General features: G+C 44.8%; 1 protein-coding gene across 3 annotated transcripts in view; it reads right to left on the bottom strand.

Annotated features, from left to right (window-relative positions):
* The window catches only part of VAV1 (vav guanine nucleotide exchange factor 1), a 55,221-nt gene that overhangs the window by 19,801 nt on the left and 16,126 nt on the right, over positions 1-19,294 (bottom strand). For all 3 annotated transcript variants that reach the window (XM_057540787.1, XM_057540786.1, XM_057540788.1), the window contains exons 2-10: positions 4,477-4,593; positions 3,914-3,972; positions 3,726-3,794; positions 3,374-3,482; positions 3,187-3,282; positions 1,936-2,004; positions 1,649-1,752; positions 971-1,070; positions 154-249 (exon numbers count right to left, since the gene is read on the bottom strand). In XM_057540787.1, coding sequence (XP_057396770.1) covers positions 154-249; positions 971-1,070; positions 1,649-1,752; positions 1,936-2,004; positions 3,187-3,282; positions 3,374-3,482; positions 3,726-3,794; positions 3,914-3,972; positions 4,477-4,593 — 819 coding nt within the window. The remainder of the gene's footprint in view (positions 1-153; positions 250-970; positions 1,071-1,648; positions 1,753-1,935; positions 2,005-3,186; positions 3,283-3,373; positions 3,483-3,725; positions 3,795-3,913; positions 3,973-4,476; positions 4,594-19,294) is intronic.

Consider the following 19,294-nt stretch of genomic DNA (forward strand, 5'->3'; position numbering starts at 1 on the left):
AAACAAGCCTGGCCCACCAGCTCCTTCTCCTCCTTCTGCTGTCCCTAGAGGCATGGCCCCAATGACCCCACCCAGAGAGGGGAGCCCAGCCCCCAGGAGCCCTTGCAGGGAGGTCGATGTGCCAAACCCATGCCTGGGCGCCCCCTTGGGCACCTGGAGAAGGAGGTGATATTTGAGGACCCGCTGCATGGGCACCATCAACAGGTCCCGTAAGGTGAACCTCCCGTTGTTCGCTCGCTGAGAACATTCCTGGGAGATTGGAGAAAGGGGTGAGTGAGAAGAGGTAGAGGCAGGTGGGGATTTTTATAGAACCCGAAGCTTCATCTCTCCCCCAAGGAAACAAGGAAGAATGCCACGGGGTGAGGGGTGGTTTAAGACCCAGCTGGAAGGCTGCCTGGGGAAGAGGTCCAGGATTCCTCAGCTGAGGGGGGCTGGAGAGGGGGGATGGACAGGTCTGGAGGGTCGCCACTGTGGAGACCAAAGAAGCTGACGGACGGCACACACAAGCCATTCCTCAGCATCCCGGCCCCGTCTGCGCTCCCACTAGACACACGGGTCCGGGTTGGGGTTCAGCCCAGGATCAGGACTTGGCTGGGATCAGGGTTCTGTGTGAAGTTGGGCTTCAGCCCAGACTTGGGGCACAGCCAGGGTTGGAGCTCTGGCTGGGGTTCAGTGTGCCCTCAGAGTTCAGATCAGGGTCAGGACCTCAGCCTGGCATCAGGGCTCAGCCCAGAGTCAGGGTTTAGCTGGGGTTAGGGCTCAGCATTCTGGTCCATCTCCTCCTGGTCCATTTCTCCCACTTGGCTAGGCAGTACCACCCTCCCCAAACCTTCAGCGGGCAGACTTCTGGCTGCGCTGCCACAGAAAGGGATGCCATCTCCAGCTCGGTTTCCTCTCTACTGCCCCTGGAGCCTGGGAAGGAGTGGGAGACCCCCCCACACACACACAGAGATGTAGCCCATCCCCCCACCTCCAGCTTCATCTGCACATCCTCCCGGGCTGTAGCCACACGGTCCAGGTGCTTGGTGGCTGACTCCACCTGGCTGCAGTAGCGGCCATAGATGAGGAACCTGCGGGAAGAGAACAGGTGGCCGGGGAATGGCAGCTGGCACCAAGGTCAGGCAGATCTGGGTGTCAGTCCCAGCCCCACCTCTTCCCAGCTGCATGATGCTGAGCCTCAGTCTTCCTGTCTGTAAAATGGTCATAACAATGGCACGCCACACACACACACACACACGTGGGGTTATTATAGCATTAAATGAGATAAAGCACAAGAAGCTCTTATCAGAGCACCTGGTGTATCGTCTCTGCTCAATGTTCATTTATTTAACAAGCATTTATTGATCACCTACTGTGTGCCAAGCCCCATGTACCTCAATCCTCACCACAACCCCAGGAGATACGTTCCTGGATCACACTGATTTTATAGATGTGGAAGCAGAAGCACAGAGAGGTTAAGTGACTTTCCAACGTCACACAGCTCTCAAGAGAAAGAGCTGGGAATTTAACCAGAGATGGGCAGCCCCTTGCCCACAAGCAAGGAAGGAAAAGCCCTCTCTGTCCAGTGGTCTATGAGGGTAGGGCCTCCCAAATGCCCACTCAGGGAAGGGTGACCTCCAGAGGTCTGGGCTGGCCAGCTGGGTCTCACCTCTCCTTGTATTTGATGAAGACCTGGTAGAGGGTGGGTGCACTGGGGTTGGCCAGGGCTTCCTTCATCTCCTTTAGGAAGTGGGTGTGCACACGAAGCAGGTCCTACTCGGAGAGAGGGGTAAGGGCTGGGGCGGGAGCCTGGGGCTCGGGATGCCGGGTGGGAGAAGGATCATCCACCCACCCTATGTCATTCATCTTCCACCCCCCACACTCCAGGGACAGGCGAAGCCAGGAGACCATCCCCACTGGACAGAAGTCCGGGAGGGCGGCAATCGGTCAGTTCACCTCGATGTTGATGAAGATGATCTCAACGTCTTGAGGTTTAAGGAACCGCTGCAAGGGCTTCATAAAATGCTGTGTGTGGGGGGAGACAAGGATGAAGGATGAAGGAGGAGAGAGGATGAAGGGTGAAGGAGTCCCAGAGAGACGGGGACGAGGAGACAGAGACGGAAAGGGACTAACAGAAACACAGAGACTGAGCGAGAGAGAGAAATGTGTAGAGAGAAAGAGACAGAGGCAAGGAAACAGAAAAGGAGAGAAAAGAGCGATGGGAAAAAAGTCCACACAAAAACCTGTACAAGATTGTTCAGAGCAGAATTAGTCATCGTAACCCCAAAGTGGACACAACCCAAATGTCTGTCAACGGATGAATGATTAACAAAATGTGGTCCATCCATGAGAAGGAGTGAAGCACTGACACACGCTACAGTGTGGATGAACCTTGAAAACATGATGTTCAGTGAGAGAAGCGAGACACAAAAGACCACATAGTGTATGAGTCCATTTAAATGAAATGTCCAGAGTAAGTAAATCCATAGAGACAGAAAGTAGATTAGTGGTTGCCAAGAGCTGGGGAGAATGGGGATTTAAGGGGTGATGGCTACGGGGTATGGGGTTTCTTTGGGGGATGATGAAAATGTTCTAAAGTTGGGAATTCCCTGGCGGTCCAGTGGTTAGGACTCCGCACTCTCACTGCCGAGGGCCTGGGTTCAATCCCTGGTCTGGGAACTAAAGTCCCACAAGCCGCGCAGGGCAGCCCCCGCCCACTCCGCACCAGAAGAAAAAGAAAGAAAAAAATGTTCTAAAATTAAGCAGTGGTACACAACATTGTAAACCAACTGTACTTCAATAAAAATGTTAAAATAAACTGTGGTGACGGTTGTACACCCTTGTGAATATACCAAAAAACATAATTATAGATGTTAAATGGGTGAAATGTATGGTATATTGATTAAATCTCAATAAAACGGTTAAAAAAAGAGATGGCCAAAGGACAAAGAGGAACTAGAAAGTGAGAGACAGTAATAGAGACTGACGGACAGAGATGAGGATACAGGAAAAGATAGAGACAGGGATAAAGAGACACAGAAGGAGAGAGAGATAAACAGAGGAAGAAGTAGGGAGAGACACAGAAGGACCAGAGACGAGGAGAGACAGAGAAATACAAAGCAGTGGGGACAGGTTAAGAGCCCCAGGCGGATGACGCCTCTCCGCTCCGCGCATGCGCATGGCAGGGGCGGGGCCTGAGCATCGCACCTGTTGGATGGAGCCCAGCGTGTCCGTGTACTTCTCTTCCGTCTGCTGGATCTCCCGCAGACAGCAGCACCGCTTGTCATACTCTGTCATCTTGGGCTGAGAGCGGAGAGGAGAGGCCGGTGTTGGGGTGTCCGGGGCCGCGCCCCACCCATGCGCCTGCCCCGCCCGGCCCTGCTCTCCCACACACCTGCATGGGCACCGGCTCCGTGCGCATGAGGTCCTCGTACACCTCGTCGCCCTCGGCCTCCTCGTTCTCCACGCAGTCGTACAGGTCCTCATCCTCCTCCACCGTGTCGCTAAGGAGGCGGAGTCAGGCAGGGCCAGGGGACTCCCCCAGACCAGGGACCCTTCTGATCCCCTGGGGCAGGGTCCTCGGCCCCTCAGACCCCCTGGGGCAGAGCCACGTCCCCTCGGACACTCAGAGCAGGATGGTGATCCCCTCATACCCCAGGGCAGGGTCTTGGTCCCCTCAGACCCCCCAGGGCAAGGTCCTGTTCCCTCAGACCCCCCGGGGCAGGGTCGTGGTCCCAGACACTCACTCGATCTGGTCGGACAGGCCACTGTAGATGTCCTCATCCCCCACACTCTCCTCCTCAGTGGGGAAAGGCCTGGGGGAGCCAAGATGGTGTAAGCCAGAGGCCAGAGGGCCAGGTGGGGAGGGAGCTTCCAGGAGGAGGAGGATTGGGGCCAAATGGGTCCAGAGCTGTCGGCTCAGATAGTTACTCACATGATCCCCTTGTTCTGGGCAATTGGCGTCCAGGACAGAGCGGACAGAGTGTAGATGACCTGTGACAAGGGCCTAGGCTGCTCAGCAAGCCCCTTGTCCACCCACATGCCAGAACACAGCCTCCAAGCACCTGACCTTGAGGTTAGACCCCATGCCCCTGGGAGCCTAATTTGGGATTTTCCCACCTTCCCATTCCCCGACGTCAGCATGTCAGTGTTCCTTTAACTGAGCACCCACCACTTGAATCCCTTGTTCTATTCAATCCTCATAATCACTCAGAGAGGATGGAGTGATCTTACTTCCAAGTTAGACAAGGGACTTAAGGCTCAGAGAGGCATGGCCACATATCTGAGGTCACACAGCAATTGGTGGAGCAAGGACTCAAACTCAGTTCCACATGTCCTAAGCCAGGCTCTTTGCACCTGGTGTACAGCTTGGTCTGGCCCATCAGTCCTTCCCCAGTAGCCCTTGGCTTGCCCACTGTAGACGTTCACGGAAATGAATTGAAATCCAATCTTTGGGCTCTCGGTGTCCAGCTCACAGGCAGCTCAGTCCCAGCTCACCTTCCCGAAATCCTGCACATCAAAGAGGTCAAAGGCCTCAAAGAGCTCACTCCGCTTGAGGCCGAACTTCTCATAGCAGGTAGACAGGAAGGTGCGGATATTCTTGAGGCACAGGAACTGTGGAGAGATAAATGAGAATGGACAAAACATAATGGGACAGGGGAGAAGCTGACCCTTGGCCATCTGGCTTGGGGATTGGTGCAGAAGAGGGAAAAGACGGCACAGCCCCCCCACCGAGTAAAGATCAAGCTGTACCTGAAGCCAGTCTACTCCTGAATTTTTTTTTATTGAGGTAAAATTCATAAGATATAAAGTTAACCATTAACAGATAACAAAATGTGGTGTATACATACATTTGGAATGTTACTCAGCCATTAAAAAGGAATGAAATTTTGATTTATACTACAACACAGATAAACCTTGAAAACATTATGCTAAGTGAAATAAGCCAGACACAGAAAGATGAATATTGTATGATACCACCTACATGAGGTCCCTAGAATAGGCACATCCATAGAGACAGAAAGTATGGTGGTGGGTAACAGGGGCTGAGGGAGACGAATAGGGAGTTAGTGTTTAATGGGGACAGAGTTTCTGTTGGGGAAGATGAAAAAGTTTTGGATATAGTGGTAACAGTTACACAACATTGTGAATGTGTTAAACGCCACTGAATTGTACACTTACAAATGGTTAAAATGACAAATATTATCATTTTATTTACATATATATTATGTAGTCATGTATTTTATATAAAATTTTATTTATAATTATAAAATATATTTATATCATTATTATATATATAATGATAAATATTATGTATAGTTTACCACAATAAGAAAATTTAACCATTAACCATTTTATTTATCTTTTTAGTTAATTTTTATTGGCGTATACTTGATTTACACTGTTGTGTTAGTTTCTGCTATACGGCAAAATGAATCAGTTATACATATACATATATCCACTCTTTTCTAGATTCTTTTCCCATGTAGGTCATTACAGAGCACTGAGTAGAGTTCCCTGTGCTATACAGTAGGTTCTTATCGGTTATCTATTTTATAACCATTAACCATTTTAAAATGTACACCTCAGTGGCATGTAATACATTCACAGTATCGTGCAATCATCACCCTGTCTAGTTTCAAGACAATTTATCACCCAAAAGGAAACCGTGCCTTAAGTGATGCAGTCACTTTGCATTCCTCTCTCTCCTCCCTTCTCCCTGGAAACCACTCATCTGCTTTCTGTCTCTATGCATTTATCTATGTCCATCAATGGATACTGGATACACAAAAGGAGGTGCAGCCAAACAGTAGAATACAATTCAGCCACAAAAAGGGGTGAAGCACTGATATACGCTGCGAAGGGGATGGTCCTCAAAAACATGATGCTCCGTGAAAGAAGTCAGACACAAAAGGTCACATATTGTGCGGTTCCATTTATATGAAATATCCCTGACAAGGACCTACCGTAGAGCACAGGGGACTATATTCAATATCTTGTAATAGCCTATAATGGGAAAGAATCTGAAAAAGTATATATATATATATATATATATATATATATATATATATATATATATACTGAATTGTACACTTACAAATGGTTAAAATGACAAATATTATCATTTTATTTACATATATCAGTCATATATCTTTATATAAAATTTTATTTATAATTATAAAATATATTTATATCATTTTACTTACATATATAATGATAAAAATTATGTATAGTTTACCACAATAAAAAAGTGTAACCATTAACCATTTTATTTATTTTTTTAATTAATTTTTACTGGAGTATAGTTGATTTACAATGTTGTGTTATACATACATACATACATACATATATATGTATGTATGTATAACTGAATCACCTTGCTGTACACTTGAAACTAACACAACGTTGTAAATTAACCATACTTCCATTTTTTTAAAAATCAAAAAAAAAGAAATATCCTTGAACTTTTCAATTTCATGAGCCAACACATTCTTTTTTTGTTTAAACCAGTTTGGGTTGTGATTTGCAACCAAAAGATTCTAGGTGATATCTCAGTTAAACATACAAGATGTCATTCTGGCTTTGGGGTGGTGGGTTCTGATGTAAACAAGCCCTCACGTCCTTGCATTTGCCCATCATCAGCTCAACAAATGTCCCAATGGGATCAACTGTCTCTAACGTCTCTCAGATTCTAGAGGATTCTAACCCACCTCCCCACCACAGCCTCCCCCAGCACATGGAGCTGGCCTCTCCCATGGCCCCCGGCACTCTCAAGGAACTTGGCGTGGACCAAGATTCCTGAAGCATATTCATCAGGAGAGCTGGCTAAAATGCACCTTGCAAAGCCACATATTGTGTGACTGCTTTCCTATGAAATGTCCAGACCAGGCAAATCCAAACAATGGAATATTACTCAGCCATAGAAAGGAACAAAGTACTGTTTCATGCCACTATGTGAATGAATCTTGAAGACATCATGCTCAGTTAAAGAAGCCAGTCACAAAAGGCCACATAGTGTATGATACCATTTATATGAAATGTCCTGAATAGGCAAATCCTTAGAGACAGAAAGTAAGTTAGTGGTTGCCAGGATCTGGGAAGTGGGCAGAATGCTTAATGGATACAGGATTTCTTTCTTTTTCTTTTTTTTTTTTTTTTGGCCGTGCCACGAGGCTTGCAGCATCTTAGTTCCCTGACCAGGGACTGAACCTCGGCCACGGCAGTGAAAGCGCTGAGTCCTAACCACTGGACTGCCAGGGAACTCCCTGGATATGCGATTTCTTTTGGGGGTGATGAAAATGTTCTAGAATTAGACAGTGGTGAAGGTTGCACAACTTTGTGAATATATTAAAAACCACTGGACTGTACACTTTAAAATGGAGAATTTTATAGTATATGAATTATATCTCAGTTTTTAAAAAGTGCATCTTCCAGGTTCATCCCCTCATACTATTCAGTCAAACTCCGCTGGACACCCGAGTCAGGTCCCACCCCTCCTCTGCCCACAGCCCTCCAGGGCTCCACTCTCCTTCAGGTAAAAGCCGAAGTCCTCTCCATGGTCCACAAGGTCCTGCACGACCTGTCCCGTCCCCTCCCTGTCCTCCCCTCCTCCCTCTCTCCCCCTCACTTACTCTGCTCCAGCCACAAGGGGTTCCTCACTGTTCCTGCAACACACCTGCCCCAGGACCCTTGCATTGGCTGTTCCCTCTACTTGGAATGCACTACTTAGACACTGAATGGTGTCCCCTCCAAAACTCATGTGTTGAAATCCTAACCCCCAGGACCTCAGGATGTGATTATATTTGGACATAGGGCCTTTAAAGAGATAATTAAGGTAAAATGGGATCATATAGTTGGGGCTCTAATCCAATCTGACTGGTGTCCTTATAAGAAGAGGAGATTAGGACACAGATGCACACAGAGGGAAGATCATGTGAGGACACAGGGAGAAGGTGGTTGTCTGCAAGCCAAGGAGAGAGGCCTCAGAAGAAACCAAACCTGCTGACACCTGGACTTCCAGCTTCCAGAACTGTGAGAGAACACATTTCTGTTGTTTAAGCCCCCAGGTGTGTGGTACTTTGTTACAGCAGCCCAGGCAAACTCATATACTCTGATGTGCACAAGGTTCCTGGCTACCTTCTTCAAGCCATTCCTCAAAGGTCACTTTCTCCATGAGGCCTTCTCTGACCACCCTATTTTAAATTGCAACCCCCCTCCTCTGGCATTTTCCATCCCCTCCAACTGTGCTTCATTTCTTTCTTTTGTTGTTCATCTCCCCCAAATCAAATGTCAGTTTCAGGAGAGCAGGGCCATTGTTTTGTTTCTTGGTGGACAGCCAGCATCTAGAATAGACCCTTGATAGATATTTGTTGGATGGATGGATGACAGTGAGGGCCTGGAAATCTGCATTTTTAACAAGCTCTCTAGGCAAATCCCAGGTACTTGCTAACCCCTATTCTGTGATTCTACAGTAACAAAATTAGCATTTTGGGGATGCCTACTTCACGTGGTTGGGCACTCAGACTTATTCCCTTCTCTTGATAACCCCGTGAGTTTTTAATGCCCATTTTACCTATGAGCAAGCAGGCTCAGAGAGGGAAGGAAAGTTGCCCAAGATTATTAACAGCAAGAGTAAGTCCGCGGCTGGTACTTCCCTGGCGGTCCAGTGGTTAAGGCTCCACTCTTCCCCTGCAGGGGGCACGGGTTTGATCCCTGGTCAGGGAACTAAGATCCCGCATGCCACGCAGCATGGCCAAAAAAAGAAAAAAAAAAATGTATGCACAGGGAACTCTGCTCAATATTATGTAACAACCTAAATGGGAAAAGAATTTGAAAAAAAAATAGATACATGTATATGTATAACTAAATCACTATGCTGTACACCTGAAACTAACACAACATTATTAATCAACTATACTCAAATATAAAATAAAAAGTTAAAAAAAAAAGAGTAAGTCTGTAGCATAGAAAATATACTTGTGCTTACCAAAGGGGAAAGGGGAGGGGAGGGATAAATTAGGAGTTTGGGATTTACAGATACACACTACTGAATATAAAATAGATAAACAATAAGGACCTACTGTATAGCACAGGCATCTGTATTCAATACTCTTGTAATAACCTATAATGGAAAAGAACCTGAAAAAGAATATATATATATATACACTATATATATAAATGTATCACTTTGTTGTACACTTGAAACTAACACAACATTGTAAATCAACTAGACTTCAATTTTTAAAAATCCAAATAGATAGATAGATAGATAAACAAACAAATAAAACAAAAAGAGTAAGTCCATAGAAGAGCTGAAATTTAACTCCAGGATGGTGTGAATCTGGAGCCAGTTTTCTTGACTATAGCTTCAATACATTGCCTTGCATGCAGTGGAAACCAGCATGAGCTCCCGCCACGGGCTCCATTCCCAGCACTGTCTATATATTGTTTTAAATGTATGTATTTTTAAATAAAAATTGTATATATTTAAGGTGTGCAACAGGACGATTTGATATGTTTATTCATAGTGAAAGTATTACTACGGTCAAGCTAATAAACATATCAACTCTTCCCATAGTCACCATGTTTTTGTGTGTGATGAATGCTGTTGAAATCTACTCTCTTAGCATATTTACGGTGTTCAATACAGTGTTACTAAGTACAGTCATCACGCCTGTACCCTAGACCTCTAGACTGACTCATCCTATGAAACTTCAACTTTATACCCTTTAACCAACGTCTGCCCACTCATTTCCCTACCCCCACCCCAACCCCTGGTACCTGTCTTTCTACTCTCTGCTTCTATGAGTTTTACTCTTTCTATATAGAGAGATCAGCTCATCAAAATTAATTTAAAAATTAAACAGGACTTCTATGGTGTGTGTGATTCGGATGTTCTTTTTTTTTTCAGATTCTTTTCCATTATAGGTTATTACAAGATATTGAATATCGTTTCCTGTGCTATACAGCAAGTCCTTGTTGGTTATCTATTTATTTTTTATTTATTTATTTTTGGCTGCGTTGGGTCTTCATTGCTGCACGCGGGCTTTCTCTAGTTGTGGCAAGGGGGAGCTACTCTTCGTTGCGGTGCACAGGCTTCTCATTGCGGTAGCTCCTCTTGTTGCGGAACATGGGCTTAGGCACGTGGGCTTCAGTAGTTGTAGTTCGCGGGCTCAGTAGTTGTGGCTCACGGGCTCTAGAGCACAGGCTCAGTAGTTGTGGCGTACGGGCTTAGTTGCTCCGCGGCATGTGGGATCTTCCCGGACCAGGGTTCGAACCCGTGTCCCCTGCATTGGCAGGCGGATTCTTAACCACTGAGCCACCAAGGAAGTCCCAGTTATCTATTTTATATACAGCAGGGTGTATATGTTAATCCCAACTCCTAACTTATAGAAATGTTTTTATCAATTTAAATGTTTCTTTCTATTCCTAGCTTCTTGAAAAGTTTTTGTATTTGCTCATTTTATTGAATCAGGAATGGATGTTGCCTTTCATTAAGTGATTTTAAAGATCTGTACAGGACGAGCATGTGTATTTTGTTCTTGATTCTATTAATGTAGTGAGTTATATTAATCGAATCCCCAATATAAACCTTTGATTCTTTCTGAATGACTCTAAATTTTTCTCTGCATTTGAAGAAGGTAGAAATGAGTCACATGTTATCTATGGGCTCTAAAATGTAGGTGTAAGAACCTGGTTATAATTTTACTCGGTGTCATTCATTCCTTTGTATCTAAAAATTATAGATTTTTAGAGGCTATTCTGCCTCAATATTTGTGGATGCTTTTGCTGGCACGCATGTGGTCACATTTAAGTCAGGTCAGAAATGATTAAAAAGATGAATAAAGGGAATTTATTTTTAAATTTAAAAAATATGTATATCATATTTATATGAGAGGTATCATGGAATCCTTGCAACAATCCTGCAAAATAATTATGATCATTATCCTTGTTTTACAGATATGGAAACTGACGTAGGGACAGGCAGCTGGGGTGCAAACTCAGGCAGCTGCATTTATGAATCAATTCAATACACACTGTTCTTTGTATCTGTGTATCTCACACTTTCATCTTCAGATTTTATCTTCTTCTCAATTATTGGCACATCCACAGCCTACCTAAGCCGTTCTATGTGGAACATGGACTTTAAATTAACTTTAACATAAATTAATGTATTTAAGGAGAGAACATCCTACTCTCAAAGGAAACCAGGATTAAGTGCTATAAGCAGAAGGCAGTGTAAAATAAATATGATGTAAACAATGTTATACATCATATTTATTAGCTGGATCCTGTTGCTTGCCCAAGGCCTGTTCTGTCAAAAAGAGATTAGCAACTATGACAGATGCGTAAAAGACACAGTAGCAATTCAACATCCATTTATGTTCAAAGAAAGAGAGGAAGAAGAACTTTTGGCAAAGTAGGAATGGAAAGGAGCTTCTGTAACCTGATAAAGAGCATCTTGAAAAAACCTTCAACCTTTGTCTTAAGTCAAAAGCAAAACATTATACTTAAGAGCAAAATGCTGCAAAGATTTTTTTTGAAATAAGAACAAAGGCAAGGGTGCCCGCTGACCATTCCTATTAACTATACTAAAGATCTTAGCCTGCGTTGTAAGACAAGACAAAGAAATAAAAGGAAAGACAGAAAAGAAAGAAATATCAATACAATGCTCATTTTTGCAGACACTATGATCGCCAACATAGATAAGCCCAAAAGAATATACACATAAATAACTGGAATTAATAAAATAGCAATGTTACTGAACACAAAATCAACACACAAGGTTTATTGCATGTCGGTACATCAGCAACAATCAATCGGAAAATGTGTCTTTTTTTCAAGATTACATTTGCAAAATTTTAGAATAAGCAAAACTAACCTATGGTGATAGAAATCAAATGAGTGGTTGCTTCTGGGGTGGGGAGGGTGGTAGAGATTGATTCAGAAAGGCCACAAGTGATAGAAAAGTTCTGTATCTTGATAAGGGTATGGGTTGCACAAGGGCACACGTTTGCTAGAACTGATTGGATGGTAAATTGAAGAACTGAGTATTTTTGTGTATGAAAATTGGACTTCAACTTTAAATGGATAGCATTTCCCATCGCCTAAAAAATGTAAAACAAACAATCGAACAAAAAAGCTGATTGATATCTAACACATCTAACAGAAGTACAAATCCTTTATGGAATAAATTATAAAATTTTATGGAAAGATATGAAGGAAGATCTAAATAAATAGAGTGAAATATATACTAATTCTTATCTAGAAAGACTCAGTATTTTTAAAATTTCAGCCTTCTCCAAAATTGAGCTATAGATTCAATGCAATTTCTATTAAAAGCCCAGAATGGTTTTTCATTGAACATCTTTCATGTGACCATCACTGAACTCCAGGGCTTTCTCTCAGACCTATTACCTTCAATCCCTGGAGCCAGTAGGAATATCCTGGGATGGTAAAGTAGGGAACAGGATGGAGAATAAATTCCCAAAGCATACAAGAAGGGAATTCCCTGGTGGTCCAGTGGTTAGGACTCCACGCTCTCACTGCCGAGGGCCTGGGTTCAATCCCTGGTCGGGGAGCTAAGATACCACAAGCCCCAGCAGTGCAGCCAAAAAAAAAAAAAAAAGGATACGAGAAGATCCTACTTGCTGTGTGTCTTTGGGCAAATCACCTCCCCTCTCTGAACTTGTTATGAAAGTTCCTAAAAAATGGACCATCATAATGCCTACTGTGTCATGTTGTTGTAACATGATAGAACAATGCATGTAAAGGGCTTGGCATGGTGTGAGCCCTCAATATCTGGAAATGATCATTATCACCATAATCATACCCATCGTTATCACCATTATCACCATCATGATTTTCACATCATCACTATTATTATCACCACCATCATCACCATCATCTTCATCATCATCAATGTCACCATCATAATCACCACTACCACCACCATCATCATTACCATCATCATCTTCACCATCATTACCATCACCATCATCAATGTCACCATCGTAATCACCACTACCACCACCACCATCAGTATACTCAACATCTTCCTCCTCATCATCAATATCATCATTATAATCACCATATTATCACCACCACCACCATCATCATCAATATTACCATCATAATCACCATCACCACCACCATCACTATCACAATCATCATCGTCACCATCATCATCACTATCATTGTAATCACCATCATCATCTTAGCTCCAGCTAGAAAGCCCAAGAGCATTCACTGACCCATCAATTTTCAGAACTGGAAAAGACCTCAGATATCATCTAGTCTCCAATGTTCATCACCCAGAGAGAGGAGAAAGCCCAGAGAGGAAGAAGAAGGACTTATTCAAGGTCACAAGGCAAACTGGGTATCTTGTAGCACCTCCCAGGCCTTAGTTCTATTCCTGCTGCCTACCTGTGGCAGAGGTCACTGGCAATCCACCAGAATTCATGCTTCTTCTTCCACGATATGGTATTGTGGCTGTAAAGTTGTCCGCACAGCCAAGGACTACATTTTCCATCCCCCCTTGCAAATGGGTGTGGCCATATGACTCGTTCTAGCTAATGGAATGTGAGTATTCACCATGTGCATCCTTGTCAGGGCAATGTATTAAATTTAAGAAGTGGGATTGCCTTCTTCATACTCTATTTTTCCCTATTGTCTGCAGGCAGACAGAAATGATGCTGAGACTCTAAGGGATAGCAAAGTCACAAATGAAAATAGTCTCTGAATCACCCCATGAGAGAAAAACCTCCCACCTGGTACCAGGAGGAACATTGGACTACTATGTGAACAAGAAATACATTTCTATTACATTAAGTCACTGAAAAGGCTTATTTGTTACAGCAGTTAGTATTATCCTAATACAGTAGCCTTAAGAGCCAGAGTCAGCTGTGGTCTGTTGGATCCTCAGAGGCCCCATGACTGCCCACTCCAGTTCTTCTTGTAATTGTTTCACTAATTACACACATGGAAATAAACAAATGGCTGGAATCTGGGCTAAAGGCTCCTCTCATATCTGCCTGGTGAACTCCTACTCATCCTTCAAGGCCCATCTCCAATATCTCTTCCCCCATTTCTTCACCCAAGTGGAGTCCTCAACCTCATTCCCCTACCCCAGGATCCCTTAGTATAATGTCTCTCCCCACCCCAGGCCTGACCATAAGGTCTGTGACCTGCTCTGTCCCCTCCACCAGAAGAAAGCAGGGCCCAGAGTTGAGGCATCTCTGGAGCCTGGATGTGGTAGCATGTAGTAATGCCCAATTAGTGTTTATTGAATAAATAAACAACATGGGGATAAGTAGAGGAGAATCTGGACTTCTTTTCCCACCCAGGGTCAGGTTTTCAGAACAACGCTCCGCCCTTTCATTACCATCAACTTCTTCATTTACAGCTGCGGAAACAGGTTCCTTCATCCATCAGTGGGCACTCCAAACTGAATAGGTTCAAGGTGGACATCGTGGCTACTTTAAACCCACTCCTACTCCAGGCTCTCCATCCACACAGAGACTCAGCTGAGGAACCCAGGATGATTCTTAACACTCCCCAAGCATCATAATCAAGTTAGATTATGTTTATGGATTATTTTCTCCAAACCAGGAATGCATCTAAGTGTTTTGCAAGTATCAGTTCATTTAATCCGTTCGAAAAGATACATGCACCCAATGTTCACAGCAGCACTATTTACAATAGCCAAGACATGGAAGCAACTTAAATGTCCATCAACAGATGAATGGATAAAGAAGATGTGGTACATATATACAACGGAATATTACTCCACCGTAAAAAAGAATGAAATAATGCCATTTGCAGCAACATGGAAGGACCTAGAGATTATCATACAAAGTGAAGTAAATCAGACAGAGAAGACAAATACCATATGATACCACTTATATGTGGAATCTAAGAAAAGGATACAAATGAACTTATTTCCAAACCAGAAACAGACTCACAGGCTTAGAAAACAAATTTATGGCTACCAAAGGGGAAAGGTGGGGAGAGGGATAAATTAGGAGTTTCAGATTAACAGATACACACTACTATATATAACACAGATAATCAACAAGATCCTACTGTATAGCACAGGGAACTCTACTCAATATTTTGTAATAACCTATATGGGAAAAGAATCTGAATCACTTTGCTGTACACCTGAAACTAGCACAACATTGTAGATCAACTATACTCCAATATAAAATTAAAAAAAATTTTAATTCATTTTATCCTCCCCTTCCAGTCAATCAAGAGGTACTTCGGATTCACCATCCAAGCTACCTCTCAATCCAAGCCCTTCTCACCATTTCCATTGTCAAATCCTAGAGCAGACACCACCATCTCTCACCTTTGTGACTGTACTAGCCTTCTCAGTGGTCTCCCTAATTCATGTTTCACCCCTCCCAGCCCACCTCCACACAGCAAATCTGACCATGAAACCTTGCCATGGTCACCCATCGACCTCAAAATAAAGTTCAGCCTCACCGTGGCCTGCAAGATCTGGTCCCTGCGGAATTCTGCAAGAACTATCTCTTTTCTCACGCTACCTCCCCCACCTCGGTTCCAACTTGGTAAAGATGGTTCCCCCGCCCTAAATGCAACACATTTTATGTTTTCTTGCCTCTACGCCTTGTTCCCTTCTGCCTGAATGCCCCTTGTGATCTTTTGCATATAGATTTCAGCTCCTACCATCTAGAAGTGGAGTCTATTTTCCCATCTTCTGTGTCTGGGCTGGTCTCGTGACTGGCTTTGGCCAGTAGAAAGTAGCGGAAGTCACATTGTGTGAGTTTTGAGCTTAGGCAACCAGACCGCATGGCAACCTCTGCTCTCTCTTTCTTGAAACACTGTTGCCAAATGAAAGAGCTCAGGTTAACCTACTGGAGGATGAGTGGCAAGGTGGAGCAGAGACCAGCAGGCTTTTGGAGGCTGCCAAGGAGGCAGGAAAACACCTGGTCAGCTCCCTTTGGGGCCCGTGGCACCTCCATCCGTCCAGTCGGGGGACTCTAGTGGGCTCTCCCTTCCTTTCTCTCTTTTCCTTTATTTTTGTGATAATAGACTTTATTTTTGAGAGCAGTTTTAGCTTCACAGAAAAACTGAATGGAAGGTAGAGAGACTTCTCATACACCCCTCTACCCCAATGCATGTGTACCCTCCCCCATTACCCACATCCCCCACCAGAGAGGGTACATTTGTTACAATCGATGAACCTACATTGACACATCATCACCCAGAATCCGTAGTCGACATTAGGGTTCACTCTCGGTGTGGTACATGCTATGGATTTGGACAAATGAATAATGACATGTGTCCACCATTATAGTATCATACAGAATATTTTCACTGCCCTAAAACCCCTCTGTACTCCATGCATTCATCCTTCCCTCACTTTAACCCCTGGCAACCCCTGATCTTTTTACTGTCTCCATAGTTTTGCCTTTTCCAGAATGTCATAAAGTTGGAATCATACATCGTACATAGCCTTGCAGATTGGCTTCTTCCACTTAGTAATATACATTTAAGTGTCCTCCATGTCTTTTCATGGCTTGACCGTTCATTTCTTTCAGCGCCAAATAACATTCCATTGTCTGAATGCACCAAAGTCTATCCATTCACCTACTGAAGGGCATCTTGTCGGCTCCCAAGTTTTGGCAATTATGAATAAAGCTGCTATAAACATCCGTGTTGTGTATGGGACATAAGTTTTCAACTCCTTTGAGTAAACATATTTTCTTTTGAATTAAACATTATCGTTACATTTCAAACCCACGTGCAATAGTCTCTAATCGCATGCCCTTCTTTCCCTCCCCACTGGTAACTCCTATCCAGAAATGGGTGTGCTTGTTTCCATCAGTGTCCGCCTTCTTTTACTACGCATGCATGTGTCCACAAACAATATATGGCGTGGTTCTGTTCTGTTCCATGCCCCTTGCCTTTCTGCCCCGCCCTCTCCCTGCCTCTCTACAGCCTCATTTCCCAAAGTTGTCTCTGAAGAGTAGCTAGGTGAATCAAAACTGCCTGTAGGGGCCAACCCCTGCCCTCCGGAGGCCCCAGCCCTTCGTAGGAGGCACCATTTATTGAGAACTGAGCCTTTATCCAAATCTTACACTAAGAGTCTGACATACACAGTTTTTGTTTGTTGGCCGCGCGGCATGCAGGATTTTAGTTCCCCGACCAGGGATTGAGCCCGCGTCCCCTGCAGTAGAAGTGGATTCTTAACTATTGGACTGCCAGGGAAGTCCCCGACACGCAGTTTTGTTTAATTCTCCCAACAAAGTTGCTACTGAGATCTGATAACAGTTGTTACTGAGATCTAATAACTAATAATGTTATTAGTTGCAGGCTCTAATAACATCTGCCCTTCCAGTTATCCAAACCCAAAACATTGGAGTGGCCTTGACTATTTCTTTCTTACTCCACTTCCAATCCATTAGCAAAATCGTATTGGTTCCGTTGGTATACTTCTCTATTTCTCTCTCACTCCACTTTCAATCCATTCCAAAATCGTATCGGTATATATTCAAAATATACCCAGAATCCCACCCACTTCTGTCCACCTCTACTGGTCCAAGCCACCATCATCACTCACCTGGATAACTGTGATGGCCTCCCCAGTGGACTCCTTGCTTCTTCTTCTTTTTTTTAAAATTGTTTTTGGCCGCGCAGCATGCGGGATCTTAGTTCCCCAACCAGGGATCGAACCTGCACCCCATGCAGTGGAAGCGGAGTCTTAACTACTGGACCACCAGAGAAGTCCAGGGCTCCTTTCTTCTGCTCCTGGGCCCCTATAATTTATTTTCAACCCAGCAGCCAGAGTAATATTGTCAGAACCCTCCCAAGACAATCCACCCAGATACAAACCCAAGTCCTCTCTGCAGCTCACAAGACCTGCACAACCTTTCCCTGTCACCTCCCTGCCCTCACCTCCTCTCCATTGTCACTATTCCTAGAACATGTCAGACACGATTCAGCCCCAGGACCTTTGCACGGACTATTCTCTTCTTCTTAGAATGTCCATCCCCCCATTAACCTGGTGCCTCCCTTCCTTGTCTCTTTTGGGCTTTTGATGAAATGTCACTTCTCAGGGAGAACTTCCCAACCACTCTATTTAAAATTGTAGGGAATTCCCTGGTGGTCCAGTGGTCAGGACTCAGCGCTTTCACTGCTGTGGGCCCAGGTTCAATCCCTGGTCCGGGAACTAAGATCTTGCAAGCCATGTGGCGCAGCCAAAAAATAAAATAAAATAAAATAAAATAAAATTGTAACACATGTGTATTTCACTTATTTCTTTTGTTATTGTCTGTCTATATCCCCCCACCCCAACCCTCCCACACACACTAGGACATCAGCTCCACGAGGGCAGGATTCTCTGTGTATCTGGTTCACTGCTGTAGCCTCAACACCTAGTACAATGCCTGGCACACAGTAGGTGCTCAAAAAAAAGTTGGTGAAGGAATGAAACCCCATTTGACAGATGGGACAACTGAGGCTCAGAGAGGAGATATCCCCTTCCCGAGGACACACAGGTAGAAATGGGGAGCCAGATACCAGCTCTCTGGGTCCAGAGGTCATGCTCCTCGCCCGACGTCTTCAAACCACACCAGGCTGCCTCATGGTGCCACGTCGCAGATGGCATTTGCGGGGGTTCAGCACATGACAGGAGCCATAGGTACCACTCTCCAGCCCAGCAGCCTTTGCAAGGTCATGGGCTGACTCTAGACAGGACCGGTGGTTCACCAGGGACAACAGAACAGATGGCCCTGTCTGGCCTAGGGAGGAAGTTCCCTGCTGACCTCAGGAAGATCAGCTGAGACTTAAGACTGCTTCCCCCCAGTCATGTGACACCTCAAAGGGGGAAAGGGGGGTATGACTCATCAGGCCCCTGGCTGGAGTAGGGCCAGCTAAAGCAAGGGGCTCCCTCCGACAGCAGGAATGACAGAGGTTAGACCACTGGAAGGACTTTCCTGGTAGCCTGAAGTGTGGGTGAAGGTGGCAAAGGACAGGAGACCCTTTGAACAAATGTAGGAGGGGCATGGGAGACTATTTCCTCCCTGTTGGGAGAGGGGGGCAACCCCCTCAGTTCCCCTCCTCTTTCCACCAGAACCTCAGAGTCAGGCTGGCATCTTGCCCATATGCAAATCAGCACCCAGACACTTCCCCTTTGCCTGCAGTTCCCCCAACATCACAGCCCCTGCCCCAGACAAAGAAAGAGCTGGAAAGTTTGGCCAGTTCACCACCCTCTTTCAGGAAACCAGTGTGCAGGGACAGAGGCCCCTTTGGGTGGTGGAGATGGGGGGAACAGGAGATGGGGGGC

The sequence above is a fragment of the Balaenoptera acutorostrata genome, chromosome 2, assembly GCF_949987535.1.
Source record: "Balaenoptera acutorostrata chromosome 2, mBalAcu1.1, whole genome shotgun sequence".
Classification (NCBI taxonomy): domain Eukaryota; kingdom Metazoa; phylum Chordata; class Mammalia; order Artiodactyla; family Balaenopteridae; genus Balaenoptera; species Balaenoptera acutorostrata.